General features: G+C 42.7%; 2 protein-coding genes across 5 annotated transcripts in view; one reads left to right on the top strand and one right to left on the bottom strand.

Moving 5' to 3' along the window:
* Positions 1–6,423, bottom strand: part of BRWD3 (bromodomain and WD repeat domain containing 3) — an 87,575-nt gene extending 81,152 nt beyond the window's left edge. Inside the window, exons 1-4 of one of the 2 annotated variants that reach the window (XM_037908960.2) lie at positions 6,205–6,423; positions 6,064–6,122; positions 5,887–5,916; positions 5,530–5,589 (exon numbers count right to left, since the gene is read on the bottom strand). In XM_037908960.2, coding sequence (XP_037764888.1) covers positions 5,530–5,589; positions 5,887–5,916; positions 6,064–6,122; positions 6,205–6,241 — 186 coding nt within the window. In that variant the 5' untranslated portion in view covers positions 6,242–6,423. The remainder of the gene's footprint in view (positions 1–5,529; positions 5,590–5,886; positions 5,917–6,063; positions 6,123–6,204) is intronic. The other variant, XM_043522808.1, reaches the window with a different exon arrangement.
* The window catches only part of LOC119567061, a 72,188-nt gene continuing 50,081 nt past the window's right edge, over positions 5,629–27,735 (top strand). The window contains exons 1-3 of one of the 3 annotated variants that reach the window (XM_037908961.2): positions 5,629–5,937; positions 6,403–6,542; positions 11,734–11,868. In XM_037908961.2, the coding sequence (XP_037764889.1) occupies positions 5,710–5,937; positions 6,403–6,542; positions 11,734–11,868 (503 nt within the window). In that variant the 5' untranslated portion in view covers positions 5,629–5,709. The other 2 variants (XR_006283915.1, XR_005226773.2) reach the window with 2 other exon arrangements.

The raw sequence follows: 27,735 nt of genomic DNA, 5'->3' as shown, positions 1-27,735 counted from the left end.
AACTATCAAGACTATATTGTTCTGTTAAGGATCACCATAATACAGTTAAGTCAAAAGTGACTAAATTCTTAACATTGCTCACTGTCTGTGAAAAAGGCCCCTCAATAAATGGGAAACAAAGAAAATGAGTCTTCATGACAGCTTCTATCCACAAGCAAGACTTCTTGCTTCCCAGAGGTGGAGAGTAGATAGCTCCAACATATCCGTCTGGCAAACTCATTCAGATTAGCGACTGACTTTGCAGAGTTATGGTGCAGGAACTAATAACTTGCATATCATTAGCATATTGATCAGATCCCACTTTCTTCTTTGAAGTGATCTCACCAGTCTCATATGTATTTAATACAGGAGAGAACACAGCATCTTGAAAGACCTTGCATACCAAATTCCTTGTGGAGAGACAGTTGTCATCAACGATAGCTCTCTCCTGTCTAGATATGACTTTCGCCCAAACCCAATTTCCCTCAGCTGCTAAAGCAACAACCAATGGCCAACCATATCAAAAAGCAACCAAGTCTAGAAGGACCAAAATAGCTAACTGACTGTTATATAAGGTAAGCAGGAAGTTACTGAAGACCCTGATGAGTGGAGTTTCAACTCAAAAGGAAGTTCAGAATCTGGAACACAGCCAGGATGTCACTGGTGTTCAAATATACCTGTGGCTGTAAAGCCACCATCCACTCAACCACCTTCTCTAAAAATAAAAGGTTTGAGAATGGGTTGCAAGCTCCCTATTATCAAGCAATGTTGTTTGTTTGAGATGAGGCAAGCTGACTTATGTACAAGGATTTCCAATACCGTTCTCCCTTGCTAGGATTGGCATTGACGATGTCTATCAATAATGGCCCCACAATCTCACAGCTAGTTTTAAGTAACTTAGATAGACAAGGTAAGAACTTGGGACCCAGTCCTACAATCTGTTCCATACTGGCAGAGCCTTTCATTGGTATGAAATTAAATTAAATGCCTACATAGATCAGATTGCAGGATCAGTACCCAAAACCAGTAGGTCTCAGGGAACCCAGGAAACCATGTACACATCTTCAGCAGACAGACCAAGATAGGCCTAACCAAATAAGACAGCACATCAGAAACCAGGACACAGCCAATCCATTTTAAATGCAACGAACAAAACCTGTATAAGTAGCCAGCTAGAGGCATTACTGATGAGGTAAGCCAGATGGGATAATTAGCCTGCACAACAATCAAGCAGGTGTGTTCACTAGATCTCCCCCCCACAACCAAATTTCAAATTATTGATTGTCAATGAACTCTAAGCACTTTGAGTGTTTCTGAAGGCTAGTGTGGACACAGGCTGTAACAAACACATGGAGAGCATCCACATTAGCTTTTACAAACACACCAGAGGTAGCTCAAACATTCATTGGCTATCAATAGCCCAAGGTTAAAAAAAAAAGTCTAGTGAAGGCAAGCCTTTAGAGTGGGGTAGTCAATTATTTTTTGTCAAGGTCCAAATTTCTTGGTCGAGGTATAGTCAAGGTCCACACTCCAGAGGAAAGAAAAAAACCCACAACGCTAATTATAAGTAAATAAAAAGATTTTGGGGTTGGTTCAAAAGCGTCTGGTGGTCCAGGTTTGGCCCACAGGCCGCCTATTGACTACCCCTGATAGAGTTCACTTAGTTGCTCGTGTTGCATATGCAAGCAGATGCACAGCATTAGTCACAGCACTCGTGTAAAAGTGTCCAAAATTGTTGTCCCCCCCTCCCCCTCATCTTTTCAATGAAGAGTAATACACATAAAACGTGGCCAGAAATCTCTACAGTTTTTGTTCAGCAAGTATGTTTAAAATTCTTACTTGCCCTTAAACACATTTTAAATGACTCTTCTTATGCCCCATATTATCTGACTTTTAAGTACAAGACCAGGTCCAAACAGAATAGAAATACAGAGAAAACTTCATAGAAATTCAGAAGATTTTGGATATAACACACAAGTCTGAGCAGACTGGAGGCAAGAATTAATAGAGTTCTCTTACCCCTGTTAATTAATTATATTCTCATTGTTAATTGTACAGAATCAGAGGGCAACTTTTTTTCTAAAATGTAATTAAAAAAACCCTGTTTTTAAAATGTACTTTTAAAAATTGCTTACTGTTACAATTAAAAACAAAATTATAAATAGAGGAAAAGTCTACAAAGCAGGTTTTTAGTTATATTCTGGTCACTTCCCAAAAGCCAAATATTTAGTCAAACTGTATAAAACAGTGAGTTTGTTAAAACGTGTTGAATTCAAGCTCCTATCATTTAGGACAAAAGCTTCTTTTGTGAAAGATTTAAAACAACCCTTCTCTATTCAAATGAGGGACAAGATCTCTAGAGAATCCTGCAGCAAGAACGGGGAAATCAAGACTTGATACTCTTTAAGATTTAGAAAAGATGTGGAAAAAGAAAGAAAAAATAAAGGAGGCCACTCTTTATACACCATAGGAACAAGCAAAGATAAAAGTTCTTCCTTGGCAATTCCCCTATCTGCCTTCTCTATGTTGTCAATACTGGCATCAGCATGAAGGAGCAGTGATGCTGCATCCTTTTAAAAAGAGATTTTTAACTCAATGTGTAAGTGATTGGTAAGGAGTGATAACTGCATCTCCAAGATCCCCAGTTACATTTCCAAGAAAGACTATTAAAATGAATTTCATCATGACCTGGGCACCTCATGATGGTGGCATTGTTCTGCACAATATCTTCAAATGTCTTACTCCCCTGCAGAATACTTGAGGCCAGACAAGTAGTCCAAATATACATAGTCACATACATTCAAGAATCCAGACATCAAGTATATCAAACCCTGAATGATGAGGGCTGGAGAAAAGCCATTCCTCCAACATCCTCAGGTCAGATAAAGCTTTATTCTGGGAACTGATAGAAAAGGCTAGCAGGAAAGAAAATGAACAACATGAAGGCAGCCATAACAGAGAGCTACAAACACACAATATTTAATTTATACTCCTTTACTCCACCTTAACTAGTTACGTAATATTAACATAAAATGCAAATGAGGGAAATTTCCTGCCTGTTTTTAAGTCCGAAAGCAAAACCTTTTATTTATCTATTAAAATATAGAAATCACAACCACTTCCAAACAATTCAGAAACTTTGTTTTTTCTCAGCTTTTTTTCCCCCACCTGATTTTTATTGTCTTCATTTTACTGGTACAAGATTAAAGTTTTAAAGAATTTTATGTGGCCTCAAATGCCATTAGATGAACAAACAAGGTAATCTAGAGGTGTCCCAAAGTACTCCAGAAAGTGTGGATGGATTTAATAATATAAAGAACAAAAGTGCAAAGATTAATGCTACTGTTGAAGCAAACGCCATATATGCCTGAAATCAGATTCGGCCTCCCCTACTGTTAGAGTTCATCTCAGGTGACAGATATAATCACAGAGGAAACATGAAATAACCTAGCAGCCAGATATTGGGTTCCCTAGCAAAAATATTGCACTGAAGTTTTATTCACCACAGTACTTACTCCCTTTCTTTCAGTTTAAATATCAGGCCAGGCTACCATCTGACAGAGGTTAGATGGAGCATTATAGTCTCTTTCAACTCTCCATAAGCTTAGGGAAAAGAAAAGCCACAAGGTATGGATGCCGTAAGTCCCCTCTCTAAGGCAGACTTCCCATTTTTTAGTTTAACTTAAAAGTTACTGTTCTAGGGGACGCTGCCGCATGAAAAACTTATTATTCAGTCAATAAAAATGTAGTAAAGTTTGAGCAATACCATGTCACCTTTCCATACAATCATTATAATTTGTGGGGTTGGAAGGGAAACAGGTACTTATCTTCAGTTTCTGACAGACAGGCAGGGCAAGTCAAGATCATATACATGCCAAATATGGGTGTTGTGAAAATTAATAATAATGATTTAACATAATTCTGAACTGCAAAGTCATATATTGGTGCCAAGCTTTATTGTATGTAACTCCTGGTAACTTTAAAAGTGCATGGGGGAGGGGCACTTGTACCCTCCAAAAACAATGAAAACCGACTCATTTCTTCCAGTCTTTGCTGCTTCCATACAGAACGACCACAACTGCATGTACTGTCAGCAGGAACTGCAGATGCCCGCAACCTCTGAAAATTAGACTTTGAGAGTCTCCAGGGGCTGAAAGCCCAAGTACTTCATCTGCAGTCAACAGGAGCCACCCCCTCTGAAGACCAGGCCCAGAGAGTCTCCAGGGGCCTAAAGGCCACATGTAGCTTCATTGCAGAGGGGAGCCAACATCTCTAGAGGGAACGAGTCACTCGCTCTGATTTCCTTGTGTCTCTGCACATGGAATCTCTGGATTTGATAACTATAATATGAAACATTTCATATTTTTACTACATATTCCTGAAACATTTAAGTGACCTTGTACAGGACTTATTGTTTAAATAAGGCAGTCAATTACATCAGTGTGGTGTGATGGATTGAAAACAGGCCAGAGCCAGGAACCCTTGAATCATAATACTGTCTCTGTCCAGTGACTTCCTGTGTGTCACTTAAAGAATTAACCTGCCTTTTAGTTCCCCTCTTGAAAACTACAGATGCTTTGTGTTACTTCACAGGGGACACTCTGGGGATGTTAAAAAGCTATTGCAGTATCTTATGTTGTAAACTTTCTTTACCTTACCAGTAACACTGGATTTCAGGGAAGTTCTTTCAGTTCTAATAATCTATTTTCTTGTTACTATATTTTGGTTACATTTAGCATTTCCTCTCACCTGGGACAAGAGCAATCAATGCAGAGTGTCATTTGCTTGTTGATGGTTTCACATACAAGACATTTAGTGTTGGCTGCGAAGGCTGGGTTTCCAGCACTGCAGGAGAATGTTTGCTTGTTTTTAATGGTGGGGGGAGGAGAACGGGAGGAAACTACTTACATTGAATTGTTTTTTAAAAGTGGAAATATCACTGGAGTTGGTAGGTTTGCTAAAAGGTTTGTTTAGACCCCATTTAAAGGTGACAGCACCTCAGTGCTTTGAAATCCTAGAAGGCGAAAGAAGAGTTGCTGGTATTGTCACCATCAATGACAAGGGGCCCACAGCTCACAGGGTTATTACTCAGCCGCAGTAAGTAACCCTTGGACTCCAGCTGTCCCCCTGGCTGCCCCCCAGCCGCTCACTGTGCCAGGGCCATGGTGTCCTCCCCGCCCCCCAACGCAGAAACACTGGCCCTGTCCTCAGTTCCCGTATTTTGGAGCTGCAGCCAATCAGAAGGCAGCTTCCATTCCCACACACGGAACTACAGCTTGTTAAGCGTTGTGCCATTCGCCAGCCCCCCTCCCCCCGCAAGCTCCTTCTCGTGCCCTCAGATAACCCTCCACAACAGGCACCTCGCTCGCAGCCCCCCGCACACACGCGCCGGGGGCAGTAACTCCCCCCACGCTCCCCACCCCCAGCGAGGCGGCCGCCCCCCGCCCCACCCCAGCCCACCCCACCCCGGGGCTCAGCGCTCACCCCACGGTGGGGAGCGGCGGCCGGGTGGGGGAACTTACGGGGAAGTTGGAGCGAAACTTCACTCACCAGATCCTCGAAGCTGCGCCGGTGCTCCTTGCCCTGCCAGTCCAGGCGGCGGGGGATCAGCTGCGGCAGGGGAGGGGGCAGTCAGCGCAGGCACGGCCTCTCCCGCACCTCCCCCAGCCCCGGTCCCAGCCAGCCCGGCCCCGGTGCCCCAGCCGCTCCACGGCCCGGCCCCAGGCGGGGATGATCCTTACCCCGCTCCGAGGCCCTGCCCACCCCCGCACAGGCAGCACCCGGAGTGGCGCCCGCCGCAGGGCAACCCCCGACCCGTCCCCGCTGCTGCCCGAAGCGTCCCCGAGAGCCGCAGGGGGCCCCGCTGCGGGGCCGGGCGACTCCCACCTGCCCGCCCGTAGCCCCTACCTGGTGCGCCTCCAGCTCCTCCACCAGCACCTGGGGAGAGACACAAAGGACGTGAGTCCGGTGCAGCGACAGGAAAACCTCCCTCTCGGCACCGCCGCCCCAGCCGCCCAACCCCGGCCCCCCCGCTGGCCCTGGCGGCGGGGCCGGCCCGGCCGGAGCCCCGCGCTGGCCGCTCACCTGGGCGGATTTCCTGCAGGGTCCGGACTGCAGGAAGCGGGCGATCAGGTAGTAGAGCTCTGCGGAGAAGAAGGGGACGCGGTTACAAGGAGGACACCCGGCAGGGAGCGCCGCCCGCCTCCCCCCGCCAGCGATACCCACCGGCTTCCAGCTGGGTCGGGGCGGCCGCTGTCGCCATCCTCCTCCAGAGGCCCGAGGGGGGGACAGGGGCGGATCGTACCCGGGGGGAGCCGCTCCTACTGCGGCCGATCCCCCATGGAGCGGCTCCGGTGCGTGTCCGTCGCGCTCGTCGCTGTCTCGCTCGCTCTCGGGTTCATTGCATCTCGTTTCGCCCCATAGATATCCCGGCCCCAGGCAGCCGCCGACCAGGGTGCAGCGCCGCCGCCCACCACTCGGGGGCGGCCGCCCAGGCAGGGGAAAGCCCAAGCGGAAGGAAGGACGGACGGACTCGGAGGACGTGCCTGGACAGAGACGCTCTGGTAAGAGTCTTCCGGAAACTCGGTGATGCCGCGGCCCTATGCGGCTTCCGGGTCTGCGTCCTGCGCGCTGTGACTCGATCCCTCCCCCGCGGGGGGCGGTGCTGAGGCCCGGCATTGTCACCCCTGGCACACAGCGCCCCCTGCCCGCTGGCTGACGCACTGCCCGGACGGCCGTCCTCGCGCCGCGCCTCCTCGACCGCGCCCAGCGGGAGCTCGGGCTGAGCCGGCCCCAGCGCAGCCTGACCGAGCCGCCAGCGAAACCCCGGTTCGGAATCCTGGGGCCGGCTGCACCCGGGGGAGGCGGAGGCCTTCAGATAGGGCAGGGCTTTAAGGCTAGAGGCGGTGCCTGCCTACTGGGGGCTCTAAGCAGGACCATCCTCCCCTAAACATAGGCTTTAAGGCCAGAAGGGGCCATCCTGTTCATCTGTCTGCCGCACGCCCATAACCTCTGGCTGATTTCAAGTTACAGAGACGCCACCATTTGTTCTAGTGCAGTCCGGCCAGTGACCTAATTATATTATTTCCCGGGCCGCACAATCCACCCACACAGCACTTATGTACACGTGTTAAAATGTCCACATTAACTAAGATGAATGGTATTTTGGGGAGTTGTACTAAATCGGGGGGCCCCTGAGCTGCCTGGGCCCTAAGCAATTGTTTAGTCTGCTTATGCCTAATGTTATGACTGCTTGAGTTAAAGGAGCCTTCCGTTTTGATCTGCATGTCTTTCCCCATGGTTAAAATACAGTGTTTTGACAGGAAATGACCTTTACACATTCTTAAAACGTAAAAGTGTGTGTAAGTTCAGTTGTCCCTTTTTGAGCTATGTTTACACATCTATATGAATACCTGTTTATCTCTAAGCATTTTACAAAGTATGTATAATATTTTAAGCACCTCTAGGATAAGAGGCAGGTATTTCAAGCACTGGGGTACAGATGAAGTGTGATTACAGAAGTACATTACAATCCTGCTGCCCACACAAGGAAGTAGTTAGAAAGAGTGAGGCCAAGAACAGACGTGACTCAGCCCTTAACATATAAGACTGAAATTCGTGAGACTCAATTATTGTTCTACTTTACTATTGTGTGAATTAGAGGTGGAAAAAAGTATTAGGTTATCTAGTCTAGCCAACCTGAAAAGAGGCAAAGCTTAGCTGCAGTGGTAACAGCAGTCCAAAGTAATAGGGTTTCCTTTTACGGATGTGATGCCTGTTTTTGTATGTAGCTGTATTGGTCCCAAGATATGAGAGAGACAAGATGGGTGAGGTAATAGCATTTATTGGACCAACTTCTGTTGGCAACGAGATACAAGTTTTTGAGCTTACACACTTGTCTCTCTTGCCAACAGAAGTTGGTCCAATAAAAGATATTATCTCACCTACCTTGTCATGATTATTTTTGTTGTTTGACTGGTTACCAACTAGTTGCTACTGATAAACAGGGCTTTGAAGACAATGTCTGATCATTTGATAGCATGAATACAGCAGCCATTTGGAAATAAGCATTAATTTAAAAAAATAGTGTGCACTGTTCATGATTCAGAGTTTTCTTAAACTAAGATACACAACAATGTGCATGTTAGTGTTTTCTAATGACATATAAAGAACTTAAACAGACCTATAAATAATACCACAATATGTTTGTAGTGATATACTATCTTCTATAACTGTTAAATAAAGGTATTCAAGCCAAAATGTTAAAATTTGGAAGCCTAAAGATAGGTACCTAAATAAATGGTCTGATCGTCAGAGGTGCTGAGCACTCATTCCTCCCATTGGAGTAAATAGGACCTGGACCTGCAAGTCTTCAGCAGTTCTGAAGTTCAGACCAGCCTCAGTCATGCAGTCGGATCAGTGTGGGCCAACCCCTGAAGTCAGTGAGATTCCATGTAGGTGCCAGCGTCCACCGACCCTCATCCAGTTCCAGAATCAGGGCCACAGTTAGGCTACCTTTAGTCACTCAAGTAAAAATAATTTGCCATCAGAGTTCAAGAAAACAGACATTACTGTTAAATTGCATTTTTTTTTAAAAAGGCTTGCAACCTTCTGAGGAAGAAGGGTACAGTAGCAACCAACTTAGAGATCCTCAAGGACAGCAGATAATTTCTCATAGGAAACATGGCTTGGCAAAGCTTCAGAAAATGACTTTGCCATACCAAAAGATGTCAAAACCTGATAGCTTTATATTTTTATGGGGTTGCCAAAATGTATCGTTCTGTCAGATAAAATGACAGCTGTTCACTACAGATCCTCTATATTTTTGTGGGAACATCTCCATAGTCCTACCTTCTCTTTACTTGTTTCTTGATGAGTAAGTCAATAACCTTTTATTTCTTTATTAATAATTCTTTATTTTGAAGTTGTATTTTGACATATTTGGCATTCTGTAGCAGTACTTGTTAAACAATGCTTTGAATGGCTGCTTTGGCATTAGAGAAGTTGCCATCCAAGCTGAAAAAATATAACAGAGCATGGATCTAGTACACAAGTAGCTGAATCCCAGTGTTCTGTTTCAGCATGGCTGAAATGTGAGAAACAATTTAATTGTTTCTGCTTTCATTAGATTTATGCATAGTTTAAAAACTTTTGTGAAGTACAGTTTCAAAGCCCTCAGTGCTGTTACTACAGAGATGCAGTCTGTCCTACATTAATTTTTTCCGGTTAAGTTTCAGATGACTTCAGTATTATCTGCCCTAGTTTCAGCAATAGTCCACTGGGAAGGAATCAGACTTATGGCATTTGGTTGCTCTGCACAGTTCACACTCCAAGCTGGTTTGTTTTCTATGAGACATTTTAACATAGTAGTTCCATGTTGTTTCAGCATCTTGAATTAACTGGTTGATGGGTAGGCATAGTCTTTTTTTGTATAAGTGGTAGTATAGAAATTGCTAATGCTGGGGGTTTAAAATAGCCAAGAAGCTTCCAGCCCAGTAGCTTTTGATAGCAGATATGAAATAGTGGCTGGATAAAGCATCATTACTGACAGAGATGCAAGCTGTGCACAAACAGACCGAACTGTAAATATTAGCTTTTGGTGTTAGTTTCCAACATTATCTCCTCTCTGTAACTTTTTTTTTCTTCAATATTTCCCAAAAAACTCTTGAAAGTCACTGTACCTGCACTTGTGAGAGAGAGAGTGTAAAACTGCAGTTCTGTTAAATTAGTTATCAACATAAGAGACAGGAAAACTAATGAAGAACCATGTTGTGTTGTTCTGGAGCTGTGCTTCAGTGGTGAAGAACATAGGTAATATTTCTCTCGCCCCCAGCATTAATAGTTATAGGCATATTCTTTCACAGATGTCAGGAATTTGATTGAACATAAACTCAGATGAGATATTATAATGTGGTTTGAGAATACTCTGCAATATAACAAATCCCTTGTCTTCCAAAGTTGAATATAGATCCATATCACATGCAAACATCTCACCAAGAGCATTGTATAGCACCATGTCCTTTCATGGCCCAGGCCTTCTTCTGAGTGTTAACAGTCACCCAGCATATTTCATTTTGAACATGACAGGTTTCCTTGGCAATCATTTGATTGATGTGTCAGGCTTAATATATCTCTGCATGCCTGACCTGCACTTACTTCACCATGGCAATTGTAACATACCCTGAAACTGCACCACCACAACAGAGAGTGGCTTTGCCATTTCTGTATTTAGCTTTGGCGGAATTATTTTCATAGGGGCTATTCTAAAGCCCACTGAATCTTTCCATTAACTTCAGTGGGCTTTAGACTGAAAGCCTAATACAGGTTGAAAAAATGCCCACACCAGGCACACCTTTCTATTGCTCATATGCTTCCCACACATTCAAAATGGAGGTCTCTTGCCAAATGCTGCATGATTTCACAGGATTCCTAGTCATTGTACTCACAAACCTGCCACATGACAGACTCTATATAGTATTCCCTAATGTTCAGATTTAATAATACATCAGCAAGAAAGCATCACCTTAATAATCACATGACTGTTAATTCATGTTCACAGAGTACAGATATTTGGAACATGGCACAATGTGTACAGATCAAATACAAATCGATCATTACTCACATCCCTACCGGCAACTGCATAGCTCCGCCCCTGGCCAGCCTCCAATCCAAGAGATTATTGTTGCGGTGACTATTTCTGGGTAGCCTCCAGCCCTTGGAATCTTTTCTTTCATGTGGCAGGTTCTAAGCCACTACATCTTCACATTGCTCCACAGTGCTGCTTTGCACATGCCCATGAATCTCATCCTAAGTGGTCTTTGCTTTCTGGTGAGTGATGCCTGCATGCAAGTTTGTCCCTAGTTCCACTGGAGCACTGTTCCCCGCCTCCCCCATCTCCCCAGGCATACTAAAACCAATGGATCCTACCTGCAGCTCCATGACCCACTTCTTTCTGGCTCCTCCTCATCCAAGAAACAGCACATTTTGGAGGACCAGGGAGTCTCTTAGCCACAGCAAGGTGCCATGCCAGTGTCCACTTATGCAAATTGCTCCACATCAGAATTTTGTTATACAAATGGACTAATGGGAGCAGCATTATGGAAGGATAAAGAAGAACATGAACATTAATTAGCATGATAATTTTTGCTATTAAGCAAGAGAGAGCAAAATTATCAAAGGGGAGGGGGAAATTGAAAGAAGTTAGCTGAAGTTTACCTCTCCCAGTTTTCATTACGTTCTCCTTTATTTTATTTTTCTTTAAAGCTTTTCAGTTGTAAAGTAGGTGTTTGGGATACCACATTTGAAAAGAGGAGAGATGGAATGTTGGAATCAACTGATTCTTTAGGAATTGGAAAGAGATGGGGAAAATTGAAGCAGTGCAGTGATATCTGCAGGATCATTTTGATAAGGGGAGAAAACGGTCATAGAAAGCCATGTAGCACCATGTGACCAAGTCTAATAATTACACCCTCCCCCCAACTCCCATTGGCTGGGAACGGCGAACTGCAGCCACTGGGAGCTGCGGGCAGTCGTGCCTGCGGATGGTAAATGTAAACAAACTGTCTCACGGCCCGCCAGCAAATTATCCTGATGGGCTGCAGGTTGCCCACCACTGATCTAAACCCTTGTGGAATTTATGTCCCACGTAAAGCTGTTAATTCTGCACCATCCCCATTGTAGTTTGCAGCTGATGGGTGGGTTTAGCTGGTGGTACTTCCCCTTTCTCCTGAAACCATGCCTGCTTCCCCATACCAGCTCACGGAAAGGCATATCCTGTGTGGAGCACAAGTACTTGACTCTGGCCTCCTCCCCACCCAGCAGCCTGTCAGCAGAAGCATTTGTGCGTGGAGAAAGCACTTTCCACATGGTCATGTGGTACAGAGGAAACAGGTACATTAAATTTTTCATAAAGCATAACAGTGATTTAGGAGCCTAATTACCACTGACTTTCAATATTATTTGGGCTCCTAAGTCACTTAAGTCCTTTTGAAAGTTTTACTTTTAATGAAGAATGAAGATCAAATTCCATAAAGAAGGAACAAAACGATGGAATGCTCAATCGGTAGAAACAGTCTAAGATAGAAATCATTAGGGACAGCACCCAATACGTTACACTCTGTGCGTGGCTTGGCTATACACATCCAGAGTAGCTTCACAGACTGCAGCAGAGTTATACTGGATTTACAAAGGACTAAATGAGGGCAGCAGAATTTGTCCATTTGTTTTCAATTAAATAACCTCATGTGGGGTGGGAAGGCGTGGAAGGGCCTGGAACACTTAAGCATATTTCCTCAAGGGGGTTCATGTCTCTCATACAGTCCAGCCCTCTTTGTTGGAAGGATGACATCTGAAAGTGTTTTCCAACATTATCAATGAAATGTATTTGTTGAGCACTTTACTCAGAACGGACCACATTCTGTCCTCAGTTATACCCATGCAATGCTATTTGTAACATAGAGGCCAAAAGCTCTGATCTCAGGAGGATGGTCTGTCTAAATATGGTAGAATTCCACTGTAATATCTAGGACCAACTTTTCAAGTCTAATTGACACCACTGTATATTTCAAATGAGTGTCTTTGCTCAAAACATGCCAACCAGATCAGGACTGAATTTCACTAATAATGCTATGAGGAGAAGATGGCACAGCATTAAAGCCGAGCCATTTTTCAGTGGCCAAAACAAATTTGTTTGGGTTGAACAAAAAGTTTCAAAATTTCAAAATGACATTTTTGAAACAAAATGTGGATTAAAAAATGTTGACATTTCTGAAAAAAAAATCTTTTTTTTTTCCCAACCGAAACTATTCACCGAATTCAACCTGAATTCACAAATAGTTTTGGTTCCTTGAAGAAATGCATTTTTTGGCAAATTTACTATTAGCCAAAATAAATTTGCCCAGCTATGCATGGCATCAACATGCACTATACTTGTCTCTAGTCAGTAACATCACTTTCTTGCCTTAATATGATCTAAAAATAACATTCTTCCAAAAAATAGTGTTTTTGAAAGATATAAGACTTTGTTTTGTCATGTGAGTGAAGGTCTAGGGCAGGAGTGGGCAAACTTTTTGGCCTGAGGGCCACATTGGGGTTGCAAAACTATATGGAGAGCCGGGTAGGGAAGGCTGTGCCTCCTCAAACAGCCTGGCCCCCTGACCCCTATCCGCCCCCCTGACTGGCCCCCTCAGAACCCCTGACCCATCCAACCTCCCCCCCCCACTCCCTTTCCCCTGACTGCCCTCCCCCAGAACCCCCTGCCCCTAACCACCCCCCCGGGACCCCACCCGCTATCCAACCACCCCCCCATTCCCTGTCCCCTGACTGTCCCCTCCAGGGACCCTCTGCCCCTAACTGCCCCACCCGGGACCCCACCCCCTATTTAATCCCCCTGCTCCCCATCCCCTGACCCACTCCCCCGCCCCAGAACCTCTGCCCCATCCAACCGCTCCCTGTCCCCTGGCTGCCCCCCAGGACCCTCTGCCCCTTATCCAGCCTCCCCGCCCCCTTACCATGCCGCTCAGAGCGGCAGGACTGGAAGCCACACCGCCCCGATGGAGCCAGCTGCGCCACTGGCGTGGCTGTGGGGGAGGGGTGACAGTGTGGGAGGGGCCGGGGGCTAGCCTCCCCGGCAAGGAGCTCAGGGGCCGGGCAGGATGGTCCCATAGGCTGGATGCGGCCCATGGGCCATAGTTTGGCCATCTCTGGTCTAGGGCTATATCCTGTCCAGGTCAGCTCTGAGAGGAAAAATGAATCAAAGCTTGAACAAATCCTGTTGTCTAGAGTAGAATTGAATAGGCATGCTAGGGAGAAGATTTGCCTCCATCCTTAAATATATAAAAATGGGTATATGTCTAGATCTGGATCTGGATTTGCCTTGACTCTTAGATATATAGTGAGGTTTTTACCCACGAAAGCTTATGCTCAAATAAATCTGTTAGTCTTTAAGGTGCCATCAAACTCCTTGTTGTTTTTACAAATAGGTATATGTGTCCATGTGAAGTTTAAAGGCTACAGAATGTATACAAAATAATCAATTTTTAATGCTTTTATACATTTATCATCCTCCTTTGTACATGTCTACCTTGCATATCACATACCTAGCAAATATAATCAAATGAGCAGGAGAAATTCCTACACAAGCATACTTACTTTTTAAAAGTGAAAAACTGATTTTATTTAATTGATGTGAATGTCAAATTTGCATATGGTTTAAGTCATAGCAAAATAAAAGCTGTTATGTTTACGGGTTATTTTTCTGAACATATGCTGAACTTAAGTGGAACTTAAGAATTTGTACTTTGTATTATACAATGGTGGTGACCAATGCCTGGATATAAAAAAGTACAGGGCTTCCTTAAAGTGTACATCAAACATCACAACCTCATATGAATTTTTAGCAGCATATTTAATGTATTGCAACTGATAAATACTCAGAAGGTTGTGTCTGAATTTCAGGGAAAAACAAATATAGATACTTTATGTAGACCACTATGATGCCATATACAAAAAACATTTCTCAAAACTTACGTTGTTTTATAACTTGCTGTCTTGGTGGCTGTTAAGTAAATAGTTATGATATTCTGGAGCATCTTAGTTTGCATTTTTGCTATTTGTTTCAATTTGATACCATTTCATTTTACTCCTATGCCATACCAATGTTCCTCTAGATGGTGCTCCATAATCAAGAATTGCATTTAATACTATCCCATTCTAAAGACTCCCGAGAAATAGTCTTAGTCAAGAAAACAGTCTCCTTTGTCTCTAAATTCTGTATTATAATAATTCCATCTGTACTACAATTTACAGACTTCTGATTCAGTAAAATAGAAATACATTATTTATTGCTCTTGCGAATCTTAAAACCTATGCACTATAACACCGAATGCCATCTGTGTGGAATAATATCATCAGATATGCTGTAGACTGATTCATATCTGTTATGGCAGCCATTAGGGGGTGTGAGCTGTTCAGTGTCCTGTTGAGCTGCTAAATGGTATGTATGTCATTGATTTAATTGTGATAACTTTTATTTACAAAGGTCACACATAACGTAATTCGCTCTCTAAATATGTAATACACACACACGTAGGTGCAAGTGTTTAAATTGGATGTAGTGTAGAAGAAAAAAAGTAATTATAATAACAATGGTAATGTGTGTCCATATATGTACACATAGATGTAGAAATATATATTAGAGACCAAGATAAATAATTTTACCATTTAATTAATATATGTATCACAACATTGCGGAGACAAAATTTATATAGGAAAACTCACAAGTTATCAAGTTCTTTTCAAACTAGGAAAAAGCAGAATAGATCCTAACTGACAGTCTAATTTTCATTATTCTTGATATTAGAATTCTCCTTTTACACATCCGTGTTTAAGGGCCTGATCAATCCTCAGGAGTCTTTCCATTGACTGCAGTGAGCTTTGGATTGGGCCCTGAATGTTCACACATCCTCTAGTTCAGGGGTTCTCAACCTTTTTCTTGCTGAGGCCCCCCCAAACATGCTATAAAAATGCTGGGGCCCAGTTGGGGAGGGGGAATTTGGGGCTCCAGGCCGGGGGGGTCCCTTGGGCATAAGGCATAGTTTTACTTCTATTTGTGAGGGAGCAAGGGCTGGCAGGGCTCAACACAGCTCTGCACAGCGGGGTCCAGGGAAGGAATGCCACCTCCACCCCCTGACTCACTCAGGAGGCCACCGAGCCTGTCTGAGCTGCGGGGGAACGCAATCAAAAAATATAACTCAAAGAGGAGACTCAGTTCAAAAAGTTTGAAAACCGCTCAGGGTGCAGGGAGAGGGGTAGCTAGGGGCTGTGTGCAGGCAGGGAAGTAGCTCAGGGTGCAGGGAGGGAGTAGCTCGGGGCCGTGTATGGGCGTGGCGGGAGGCTCCCAGTGCGGCTTTCAGCTTCAGCGGGGGCGCACTGGGGCTCCACCCTTCAGCCCCCGCACTGCTCCGGGCTTGGGGAGGGAGGTTTGCCAGCTTCAGCCGTACGCTGCTCCCGGCTTTGGGGGGGAGGGGGGATACTGGCTTCAGCCTGTGCTACTCCCAGCTCCAGCGCTGGGTCTCAGGGCACCAGGTTTTAGCCACAGGGCTCTGCAGCCCCCCTGAAAGGGCTGGTGACCCCCAGGGGGCCGTGGATGCTCGGCTGAGAACCGAGAACATTTCTTCTCATGCAAATGGCTACCATTATAGCTTTAGCTCCAATTCTAGGAAGTTGACAGTGCCCAGAAGAGCTCTCACTCCTAGAAACAGTACATGACATTTCCTTGATAAGGTACTTCAGCAACTGCAAACCTTAAAAAAGTGGATCCTTTTTTAAAGCCTAATCCGGTGTACCCTCAACTTCCACTGCAGTAAATAGGAGCTGAAGGCACTCAGTACCTTTCAGGATTAGACCCTTAGCGCCTGAATATGTGACTCAGAGTATCTCTGTAGCGATGTCCCTGTATTTACAAATCTTACTGTAATTTTAATAGAATTATGGATCTAGCTAATAGGTATGTTGTGCTAAATATTGCCTGTGATTTTTTTCCTTTCTTAGATTAAGTGTTGAGGATTTTTTAAAATCGTTTAGTTTTCGTGTATCATCTGTACCAGAATGATACAATCAGCTATTTTTGTTAAGGTGCCCAGGGGCCTTCATGATGGCTGTCTAAAATGGTGTTATAGTGGGTACCTAAAAATGTTATCTTTATTTACTGAAATAAAATGATACATCTGCCATACCCTCTCCTTTTTCCCATTCACTTGTTAGCTTATTGAAAAAGCCTTTAATAAACATTGCTTTTAAATGTTCTCCTCCTCCATCTCCATGCTGGATCTCCTACAGTCTGGCTCCTGCCTGCGTCACACCGTAAACTGCTCTCACAGAGGTTTCTGACACCCTTTTCAGCTAGATCTCAGTGCCTCTTCTTCAACCTCATTCTCCTGGATGTCTCTGCTGGTTTTAACACTGTCAATCACTTCCTCTCCCTCATGGCATTGTCCTCTCCAGGTTCTCCTTCTACCCCTCTATCATTCCTTCAACATCTGCTTCCACCCATTTTTGTGACGGTTCCACAGGGCTCTGTCCTTGGGGCCTTTTTCTTTTCTCTTTCTGCAGTCTCTCTTTGGATGATTTCATCTGCTCACTCTAGCCCATAGGGCCAGTCAGCTAGCTTGCTGTATTGCATAAAGTGTTTTCTTCATCGGTTTGGTTGATTATATTGTTATTTTCATGGGTTTTATTTATGCTGAATTTCAGTCTATGTTATTCATAATGGTTGTAACACAAGGAACCTCCAGGCCTGTATCCTGTACGATTAGCTAGAGCAAGTTAGCGTAAGTGTTTGTAACCTTTGGCATAGATAAATGGCCTACTGGTTACCCTTTTTGACTTTGGGGAACTGAGTGGGGAACTGAACAAAGAAGTGAATGTGTTTACCATAAGTCTGGAACAGACTGGTAACCGCAGGGTACACCACAGAACATGGAAGTCATGATTTAGGCCAAAGATAATGGTTTCAGGGATGAGATAATCGATATTAATATGTATGAGTACATGTCATAATATGTTAACCTATGGAGTAAGTGTAGCCAAAGATTTATCTGGGTGAAGAAACAGGATTTGGGCCCTGATTAAGGCAGGGCCAGGACCCTATAAGAGGGTAAACAACCATGCAGGTGATCGTTCTTTCCTATCTTCTATCAAGCTATCAGCTCAGCTTTGCAATATAGCTTAACTACTCAACACTTGAGCTTGATCCCTACCAACTTGGGAAGCCTGGACCATCGAATTCATCAGGCATGCCAGAGATGAGGCTGGTCCTCTGTCTCCCACTACCAGGTCTTCAGGGAAGGGTATAAGTATGTTAGTTTAGGTAGTCTTTTAGAATAGAAATGTTAGCACCATGGGCCCTAGAATTGTATTACTGCTTTGTGACTTTGTGTTTTATATCTTTGATTATTCTTTCATTCATTTTAATAAAGATAAATCTTAACATTTTGATATTGTCTTCAGTATAAGTGTCCTTGCCACATAACCCAAGGGTCCTCTCATGACATTGAACTCTCTGAGGTTTCTAACCCTGTAGCCTGAAATAAGACAAGAACCTAAATATCTTCTGGTCAGATCATTGGCAAGCCGTAATAAACTAGCCCATAAATTCAGGTCAACATTACACAGTTTCAGCTATCATCTCTTTGTTCTTTATTTAACTCTCACCATCCAGTCCTGCATCTCAAAGTGTCTCGCATCTCAGATTGTCTCTCGGATGTTTGGCTGCCCCACTGGCAAGTTAAAATTAACATGGCCAAAACTGCATTCCTGATCTGTTCTCCAAACCCCTCTCCTCTCCTCCCTTTGTCACTGTTCTTCATTAATCTCACCAAGTCAGAACCACCACCCCCATCCCTACCCCCTACGTTAAGTCCGAACTTCTTGTCCTTGCTTCTACTCCTATCCTGGGGTGATCCTGGAGTGGCACAGCAATGCAGCAGCATCCTGTGCTTGTGGGATATAGGCTAGCTTTAAGAGAGGCATTATCAGCTCCTTTCAATGAACTCAACCTCTTACCACAGACTTTTATTAGTAACAGGTATTTTCTAATTCATAGGTGGTTGAGTAAAATTTTGTCTGCACATCTAGAACTTCCGTCCAGTAATTTGGATGAACTGCAGAGATATGGTGGGAAATGAGCAGTGCAGACAGAGAACATCAGAAGTGTGAGGATTCTGTCTGTGGAGGAGGGCTGTGGTAATATAGCATAGATTGCAGCACTGCTGATTCTTTGCTTCCTCCTGCTCTGGCACAGTGTCCATCGTATCAGACAGACTAGCAAGGGTCTAGTTCAGTAGTGCTCAACCTTATTACACAGGAGGGCCACCTAAATATAAGCACAACCTTGTATGGGCCAAACAGATTCTACATATTTTAATAGGATTTAAATCACCTGTGTTGATTTATATTTTAAGTTCAGCTTGTTTTGTATGTATTTAGATAAACAATACTGCACATAGAAACAACCTATTTTCACACTTGTGTAAATTAAAATGATATAAACATGACAACAAAATGATGATAAATCAGCCATTAGTGTATTATGTTGAAGCAGGCTGCGGGCCTCATGAAATGCTCTGGTGGACCGTGTATCGTCCACCTGCCGTAGGTTGGGCACCCCGGTCTAGTTGATATTATCTGTCAAGTAGTTAGCTAACTGAGGGATCTATTCATTTGTTTCCCCATTTAAACAAAAATGTTTCAGCATAGCCACAACCATATAAGAAGACAACACATTTTATTAAGCTGCATTTTGCTGGAAATGTTCACACCTTGCTCCTGAAAAACATACTGAGTAGGATTTTCAGAAGCATCCAAGTGATATAGGAGCATACGTTTCTAAGACACTTAGGTGCTTTCAGAAATCCCACCCTCGAATCCCATTGACTTTCTACAGGACTTGTGCGCTTGAGTCACTTTGAAAAAGGAGCTTTGAAAAACATACCCTGTGTTGCTAACTACACTGTGTGTATATTGATAGCATAAGACAGTATCCCACCTGTGTAATTTAAAGAGAGGGCTGTAGATGAAGTTCTTGTAGGAAGTTTCTTCTCCCTTGATTTTTTTCTTAAATATTTGTTATTTCGGCCATCGTCTATCTAAAGGCAAAAAGTTTGCTTTTCAGCCACACTGTATGAGCTCCGGGGAAAAGTCCTGTCTGGCCAGGGTGGTTTCGCAGTATTCAAAAAAGCAAATGTCATTGGAGTAATGGAAATCCCCTTCACCCTCTCTTGGTTCTATGCTATTATTTTAACAACTGACTCCTGGGAGCCCCATCCATTGTATCACAGAGGAACCTCAATTGAATTCCTCATTCTGACAAATGTTCCTGTTTGTAATTTATTATTATAATGACTTGCAAATAGAATATGAGCTTCCTTAATCATAAATAGTTACAGCAGCAAAGAGACCTGACCAGAAATGGGGTGGGTATTTTTTCTGTTTTGGTTTGGTTTTTGGCAATGTGAATTGTATGAATAGGGTGCTTAGCGGAGTAAACAATGTGCCTTGAATGGAGATGATGGGACATTTTCCTGTGAAGTGCTGCAACTCCCCGAGCACCACTATGAAATTCAGACACAAGACAGAGCGACTGTATTAAGTAAGGCTTAGGAGGATTATGGAATTAAATTGGTTGCCCCCCTTTCACCCTTCCCCAATCAAAGAAATTAGAAATTTAAATACAAAAAAGGGTGTTAAAATAATACAAAGGGTTTGACTAAAACGATAAAAGCAAAGAAACTCCGTGTTAAGACTGCTGCTTTATTCTGGATTCCTAGTGTGTTTAAGCACAGCGTTTTATATTATATAGTCCTCTGTCAGGGACTACATAAGAACTGTGGGTAATCTTATATACCATATAAACTGCAATGCCTGTAACGTTATTTTAATAGCTTGTGTATTTAATTCCTTCTGCTTTTTTAAAATTTTGCAACATAACTGTTTACAGACCAATACTGTTGCCTTGAGGCTTTAACCACCAAATTATACTTATTCCATATTAGTTTCCTAGTCAGTGTTACTATCCATCGTACTTACCTATGTAATTTCACAGTGAGAGCAATGTTGCAAGCATCCTGTTCATTTCAATGAGAGTTTGGGTAATGAAAGCTATACAGTCAGACTTGATTAATCTATGCTGGATTTATCCAGATGTCTGACTATCCGAAAGGTTTAAATGGATATCCGTCTTCTGCTATATGCACGTACCCTTGATTTGTTAATCTGAAAATGTTTTACTCGGTAAAATTTTTAAAAATAGACTTTCCAAACTGATTTACATTGATCAGCTCTGATTGTGCAGTGAAACAACTGGCACAAGTGTACAGTGGTCTTATCATATAATAGGACAGATACACACTATCTTTCAAGCTAATCTGCAACATACCTTTCATATTACACTCAGTGGCAAAAGTGCCTTAATAACTGAAATGAAGCATAGAAAAAATTAAAAATAACACTTCTCACTTAAATGACTACAGAAGTAGTTCTAACCAGGGGCTCCCCCCCCCCCCCCGTATCTTTCTCTGTGCTATTACTGTGTCTTCCCCTTGAAATCTGTGGTGAGGTGTTTTAAAATCTTTATTTTTAGAACATTTTTCTCAATAACAAAATACATTTATAACACGGGTAGACCCAGCCGGGGCATGGGGAACAGTAGGAAGGCATCCTATTAATATTAACAGGATTTATTCAGGTTGTAAGCTCTTTGAGGGCAGTAACTGCCTTTTTTATTATGTGTGTGTGTAGCACTTCCTTGCCTGGGAACTTTGATGCTGCGGGAAAGTTTGTATGTTCCACTGACCCTGTGAGCTATGCTGGCATGTGTCTTAACTCCTGGTAAGGCCACCCAAGCTGGACAGGTCAAACAGTAGGACCAGATGAAAAGTAGCCCACTGGTTCTCCAAGTGGAGGGTTGAGCCATAGGCCAACAGTCTATTCTCATGAAAGAGTTAGTTGTAGAAACAACAAGGTAGCCATTCCAGCAAATAACATAATAGACATGTGGAGGAGCCTTGTTTATGCCCTAAAGGACATCTGACAGTGTGACAAGGATTCAGATTAAGTGTAAAGTGCCTAGTCCAATTAGCCCTTGACTGGGAACTCTGAGCACTACAGCAATACAAATAAATAATAATAAGTAGGGCTGTCGATTAATTGCACTTAACTGACGCGATTAACTCAAAAACAATCATGATTAATTGCAGTTTTAATTGCACTGTTAATAGAATACCAATTGAAAATTATTAAATATTTTGGATGTTTTTCTACATTATCAAATATATTGACTTCAATTACAGCACAGAATGCAAAGTGTACAGTGCTCACTTTATATGATTATTTTTATTACAAATATTTGCACTGTAAAAATGATAAACAAAATAAATTAATTTTCAATTCACCTCATACAAGTACTGTAGAGCAATCTCTTTACCATAAAAATGCAACTTACAAATGTAGATTTATTCTGTTTTTGTTCCATAACCATTCAAAAACAAAATTGTAAAACTTTAGAGCCTACAAGTCCACTCAGGCCTACTTGTTGTTCAGCCAACCTCTAAGATAAACAAGTTTGTTTACATTTGCAGGAGATAATGCTGTCCGCTTCTTATTTACAATGTCACCTGAAAGTGAGCACAGGTGTTCGCATGGCACTTTTGTAGCAGGCATTGCAAGGTATTTACGTGCCAGATATTCTAAACATTCATATGCCCCTTCATGCTTTGGTCGCCATTCCAGAGGACATGATTCCATGCTGATGATACCCATTAAAAAAATAATGTGTTAATTAAATTAGTGACTGAACTCCTTGGGGGAGAATTGTACGTCCCCTGCTCTGTTTTACCTACCTGCATTCTGCCATATATTTCATGTTATAGCAGTCTCAGATGATGACCCAGGACTTGTCGTTCATTTAAAGAACACCTTCACTGCAGATCTGACAAAATGCAAAGAAGGTACCAATGTGAGATTTCTAAGGATAGATACAGAACTCAACCCAAGGATTAAGAATCTAAAGTGCCTTCCAAAATCTGAGAAGGACAAGGTGTGGAGCATGTTTTCAGATGTCTTAAAAGAGCAACACTCTGATGTGGAAACTACAGAACCCAACCACCAAAAAAGAAAATCAACCTTCTGCTGGTGGCATCTGACTCAGATAATGAAAATGAACATGCATTGGTCTGAACGGTTTTGAATCATTATCAAGCAGAACCCATCATCAGCATGGACGCATGTCCCCTGGAATAGTGGCTGAAGCATGAAGAGACATATTAATCTTTAGCGCATCTGGCATGTAAATATCTTGCAATGCCAGCTACAACAGTGCCATGTGAATGCCTGTTCTCACTTTCAGTGATATTGTAAACAAAAAGCGGGCAGCATTATCTCCTGCAAATGTAAACAAACTTGTTTGTCTGAGCGATTGGCTGAACAAGAAGTAGGACTGAGTGGACATGTAGGCTCTAAAGTTTGACATTGTTTTATTTTTGAATGCAGGTTTTTTGTACATAATTCTACATTTGTAAGTTCAACTTTCATGATAAAGAGATTTCACTACAGTACTTGTAATGGGGGAATTGAAAAATATTACTTTTGTTTTTTTACAGTGCAAATATTTGTAATAAAAATAAATATAAAGTGAGCACTGCACATTTTGCTTTCTGTGTTATAATTGAAATCAATATATTTGAAAATGTAGAAAATATCAAATATTTAAATGGTATTTTATTCTCATTTAACAGCGCGATTAATTGCACAATTGCGATTATTTTTTTTAATTGTTTGACAGCCTTAATAATAAGTAATAGATGTTACTGAACATATTGGGCTATATTCAACGTTGGTGTGACTCCACTGAAGTCAGCCAAATCATCTGTTGTGAAGGAAAAATTGGGGAAAGGGACAAGAAATGAAACTTGCAGAACTATTGACAAATCATCCTTTGGGAGGATAAGGGTGACAAGGGACAGGGCTGATGGCCTCAGCACACTGCTAGGAATGTAGGGGAGCTGCAGAGAGGGACAGGACTCAAAAAACAAATCAGAGAAAGAATTTTCTGAAGTTTTTCCCCAACTTCACTCAGCCCTAGCAGCCCCTTAGTTGACTGTGAATAGCTCATTTGCTTCTGCATTCTGTATTTAGCAAAGACATTTGAAGATTCATCCCCACAGATTCAAACTGAAGTTTTAAGGTGTTTGCAACACTATTTAAAACACATCTATAGGAAGTGACTTGGCATACTGACTGTTTGTGACAGGTGTAGCCTAAAAGAAAACAAATATAATAACATTTCAGGATGGGAGCATTATACTATGGCAACAAAGTAACATACCTTAAAGTAAAACATACATCACAAAGCAAGGAAAAGTGCCCAGTATTCCAACTGTTAAGGGAAACAGATACTACCATTTTTTAACTGATTTCTGAATTCTTGACCTATTTACTAGAAGCTAACTCAGAAAAGAAAATACCTTCTTTATCACAAATGAAGTGTGAAGTGAACACAACTGAAAGCTCCTCTGTTAGTAGAAGTCTTAAAATAATGCAACCCCTGTTCCACAAATGATGCTCTCACAAATGAAACCAGGGAATGTGACCTTAAAGAATGAAGGATTTTCTTTCAGGATTTCTAATGTGACAGGTAGTTTGGGACTGTAATTTGGAACTGCAGTTGGGATTGAGATGAGCATCCAAACTGTCAAATAACTTTTCTAAATGACTTGAATGTAGTGAGGGCCCTAACAGGCAAGCCCCATCAGCCTCACTCTTCATGCAACTTTCGAAGTGCTGGTTTTCAGTCCTATGTTGGAGCTTCCACAACTCTCACTGACTTGTCTTGTAATGGCAGACATTTCTGAAAATCAGGCCCTAGCTGTGTCAAGTTGGGCACCTGAAAACAGACAGTTAGAATCAGTGGCCTCTTTTGAAAATAGGGGATTTAATCACACAATACCTCTCTTTTCATGGGCATAATACTACTAGCCTAATTCATAGGGGCATTGTGAGCTAACTTTATTAATGTGTTGTAATTTTTCTTTGGAGGTGTTTGGGTGTTCTTTTTTAAAAAAAAGTCTGGGGGTCAGGTCAAAATGTTTTGGGTTTTGGCAGCCAAAAAAAAAAAGGCGGGGGGGGGGAGAGGGCATTGGTTGTCAGCTAATTTTTTTCAGTTTTCAGCCACCAAAAAAATCTTCCGTTTTCAGTTTTTTCAATGAAAAACATTTTGTTGAAAATGGCTATTTCCATTTTGATGAAAAAGCCATGTTTGGGGAAAAAAAGAAAAAAATCATCCATCTGCATTATTAATAATATCAAGAGTTGTGTGTATAAATTCCAGGGCAGAGCAACAAAACTTTAGCACTAAGGGCCAGATTTTCAAAAGTATTTAGGTGCCTAAAGATGCAGATAGGCACCTACAGGGATTTCTTGAAGCACCTAAGCAGGTTAGGTGTCCATGTCCTTGAAATCATTGGGTGTTAATCACCTAACCAGCTTAGGCACTTTGAAACTAGGCACCCTTGGGGTGGCACAATTCCAGGGGTGGCATTCCAGCCATCCTTTTTTTTTTTTTTTTAGCTTTTTTAGCTTTTTTTAGCTTTTTTTTTTTTTAGCTCCGAGAGCTTTTTTTAGCGCTCTGGGAGCTTGGGCAGCAAATTTTTTGCTTGGGGTGGCAAAAAACCTAGAGCCGGCCCTGTAGGCACCTATCTGCATGTTTAGTACCTTTAGAAATCTGTCCCTAAGAGACGTGTACCTGTGCCAAGACCAGGGAGAGTCTAGACTGTTAGAAGGACACATCACAGGAGAGTTAGGTTTAGACACAAAAACCTCTCTGTGGTTTTTGAGTAGTTGTAGAAGATCTTCACACACTTGACAAGTCTGTGGGTGCTGCATTACTGCCATGGTACATTACAGCCACTAAATTCCAAACCACAAAACGCAAGTGAGAGCTCACTCTTCAGTTTTCCCTCTAGCACTTCTTGCTTCTGGTTAGCAAGAGCCTTGTTTCCCTCCTCCATGGAAGTAACCCAGTCCCTCTTTGTAGTGCTGAATTTAAATACCTCTCAGCTGGAATTGCATCAGTGAGCTGACGCTGAACCTTGCTGGGATGTAGCCATCCTCCCCTCACCCCTAAAATAAGGTCACACTGGGTATGTCTACACTGCAATAAAAGACCCACGGCACAGCTGCAGCTGGTCCAAGTCAGCTGACTTGAGCTCGTGGCCTTGAGCTGCAGAGCTATAAAATTGCAGTATAGACATTTGGGTCAAGCAAGAGCTAGGGCTCTGAGACCCTGCAAGGGGAGAGAGTCTCAGAGCCTGGGCTCCAGCTCAAGTCCAAATGTCTACACTGCTATTTTTAGTCCCACAGCCCAAGCCAGCTGACCCAGGCTCTGAGGCTTGGTGCCCCTGTTTTTTTTTATCACAATGTAGACATGCCCTCTCTGCGGCTCCTAGAGAAACTATTGGGTGGGGATGTGGCAGGGTTGCATGGTCCTCTCCAGGGGCCACTGAGGAAACCGGACACCCTGTCATGGGAGCCAACTGAGGAGCTCTTGAGAAGCTCTGAGGAGCTAATCCTGTTGTCATTAAAAATGTAACCATACCAACTGCAAATTGCAGCATCTTTCAAATTATACAATGCAAGAGGAAGAAGATCAGCCATGCTCCTGTGTTTCTACAGGGTTGTTGTATTTTCTAATAGAACTGGGAGAGAAACGATGTTCCTGTCCTGTGAAAGTCTGAGAGATTTTGAAAAAAATTGTCATCTTAAATCAGGGCTGAAAGTCAAAATCTTGAACATTTTTCAGAAACCAAAAATCCCCCCAAAAGTTTAGTTTTGTCTTCAGCCATTTTTCTTAGTATAATTAAGTTACATTTCACATCAAAAAGTTATTTCACAGTGGAAAAAATGAAATCTGTCATTTAGAAAATGACAAAATAAAATGTTTTGACCATTTACAAAAATTCAGTCAAAAAATTCATCAAAACCAACCTCTGCAGCAGAAACCAAATTATGACTTCAGTTTGGCCCTGTGTGTATGTAAGAAGTACTGCTATATGGATCAGAAACCTAGACCTCTTCCAGGCAGACTTGGAGTGGCTAGAGGAATTCTGTATGTGCTGTCAGCGCCAAATCCTAAGCATAAAGTGGTTCGCCTTAGGGTGAAATGTCACAGTCTCACAACGATCTGGCCTATCTTCAGTTGCTCACTGTAATCAAAAGCGTTGTTGCATGCTCTTCGACCATGTTGCCAGGATGGACAGAAGAACCCCAGCATGACATACTCTCAAATTCTCCATCAACGCACAAATAGGTGCACGTCCTGACCCTACCTAGCATTGCCTGTGAGGCTTCCCTAGAGATTTGTGGATTCACACGGATCCACACAATGCCTGGTGTGAGGCCATCAGCCATGGTCACTGGTCCCCAGTTCACTATGAGTGTTTGCTCCTGTCTTAAAGACTGTTGCATTATGAAGAGACTTTTCTCTTAAAATCTTGTTGCAAGGTTGGTTCCTGAATCCAAAACATACAGCTCATGGCCTCCAGTCTTTGGGAAGAACCTTGAGACCCATTAGGTATGACATGTCTTCTAGAAAACAAAATCTGAATGTGCTTCCTGGAATGGTGGGACCCAGGTGCAAACCTGACAAGACATTTTTTACAGGTCTGGCTCCATGCCAGGCTCACACTGTTCAGCGTAGGCCCTTTTTTATTTTTTCCAGTATATTTCATAAATCTTCAATTCCTTCTGGACAACTTAGGGTCTCAGTGACTCTTTAAACAGGGTGATGCTAAGGAAATAGTGTTCTTCTTTCAAAGGATCTTAGCATTGTTTTTTAGGGAATGTCTTTTGTTATAAAGTTATAATCAAAACTGGTTACCGTGCATAAAATTACAGTAAAAGTTCAACCCTCATCTGCCTCCTTTAATTGTGATTTTAACATTTTGACTAAAATTTTAAGCTTTGTGAAACTCTTTTTCACATAGCTATTGCTAGCTATACTCTCTGGGTCTGAGTCACACCCCCTGGCTCTGCTCAAGCCAGAGTTATTGTTATTGTCTCAGCTAGAGCAGATGTACACTGTGGTTGGAGCTTATTGGTGTTCTCATCCCTAACCACGCTCCAAAAGTCATTTGTTTAAATCTAAATTATAGAGCTTGGATCTGACTTCATGAGTTTTACTGTCACCAGCCGTGGCCACCACTGCTG

Source organism: Chelonia mydas, chromosome 9, assembly GCF_015237465.2.
Source record: "Chelonia mydas isolate rCheMyd1 chromosome 9, rCheMyd1.pri.v2, whole genome shotgun sequence".
In the NCBI taxonomy this organism is placed as follows: Eukaryota; Metazoa; Chordata; order Testudines; family Cheloniidae; genus Chelonia; species Chelonia mydas.
Note: the sequence above shows the minus strand (reverse complement) of the source record. Positions and strands in the feature narration are given on the sequence as shown.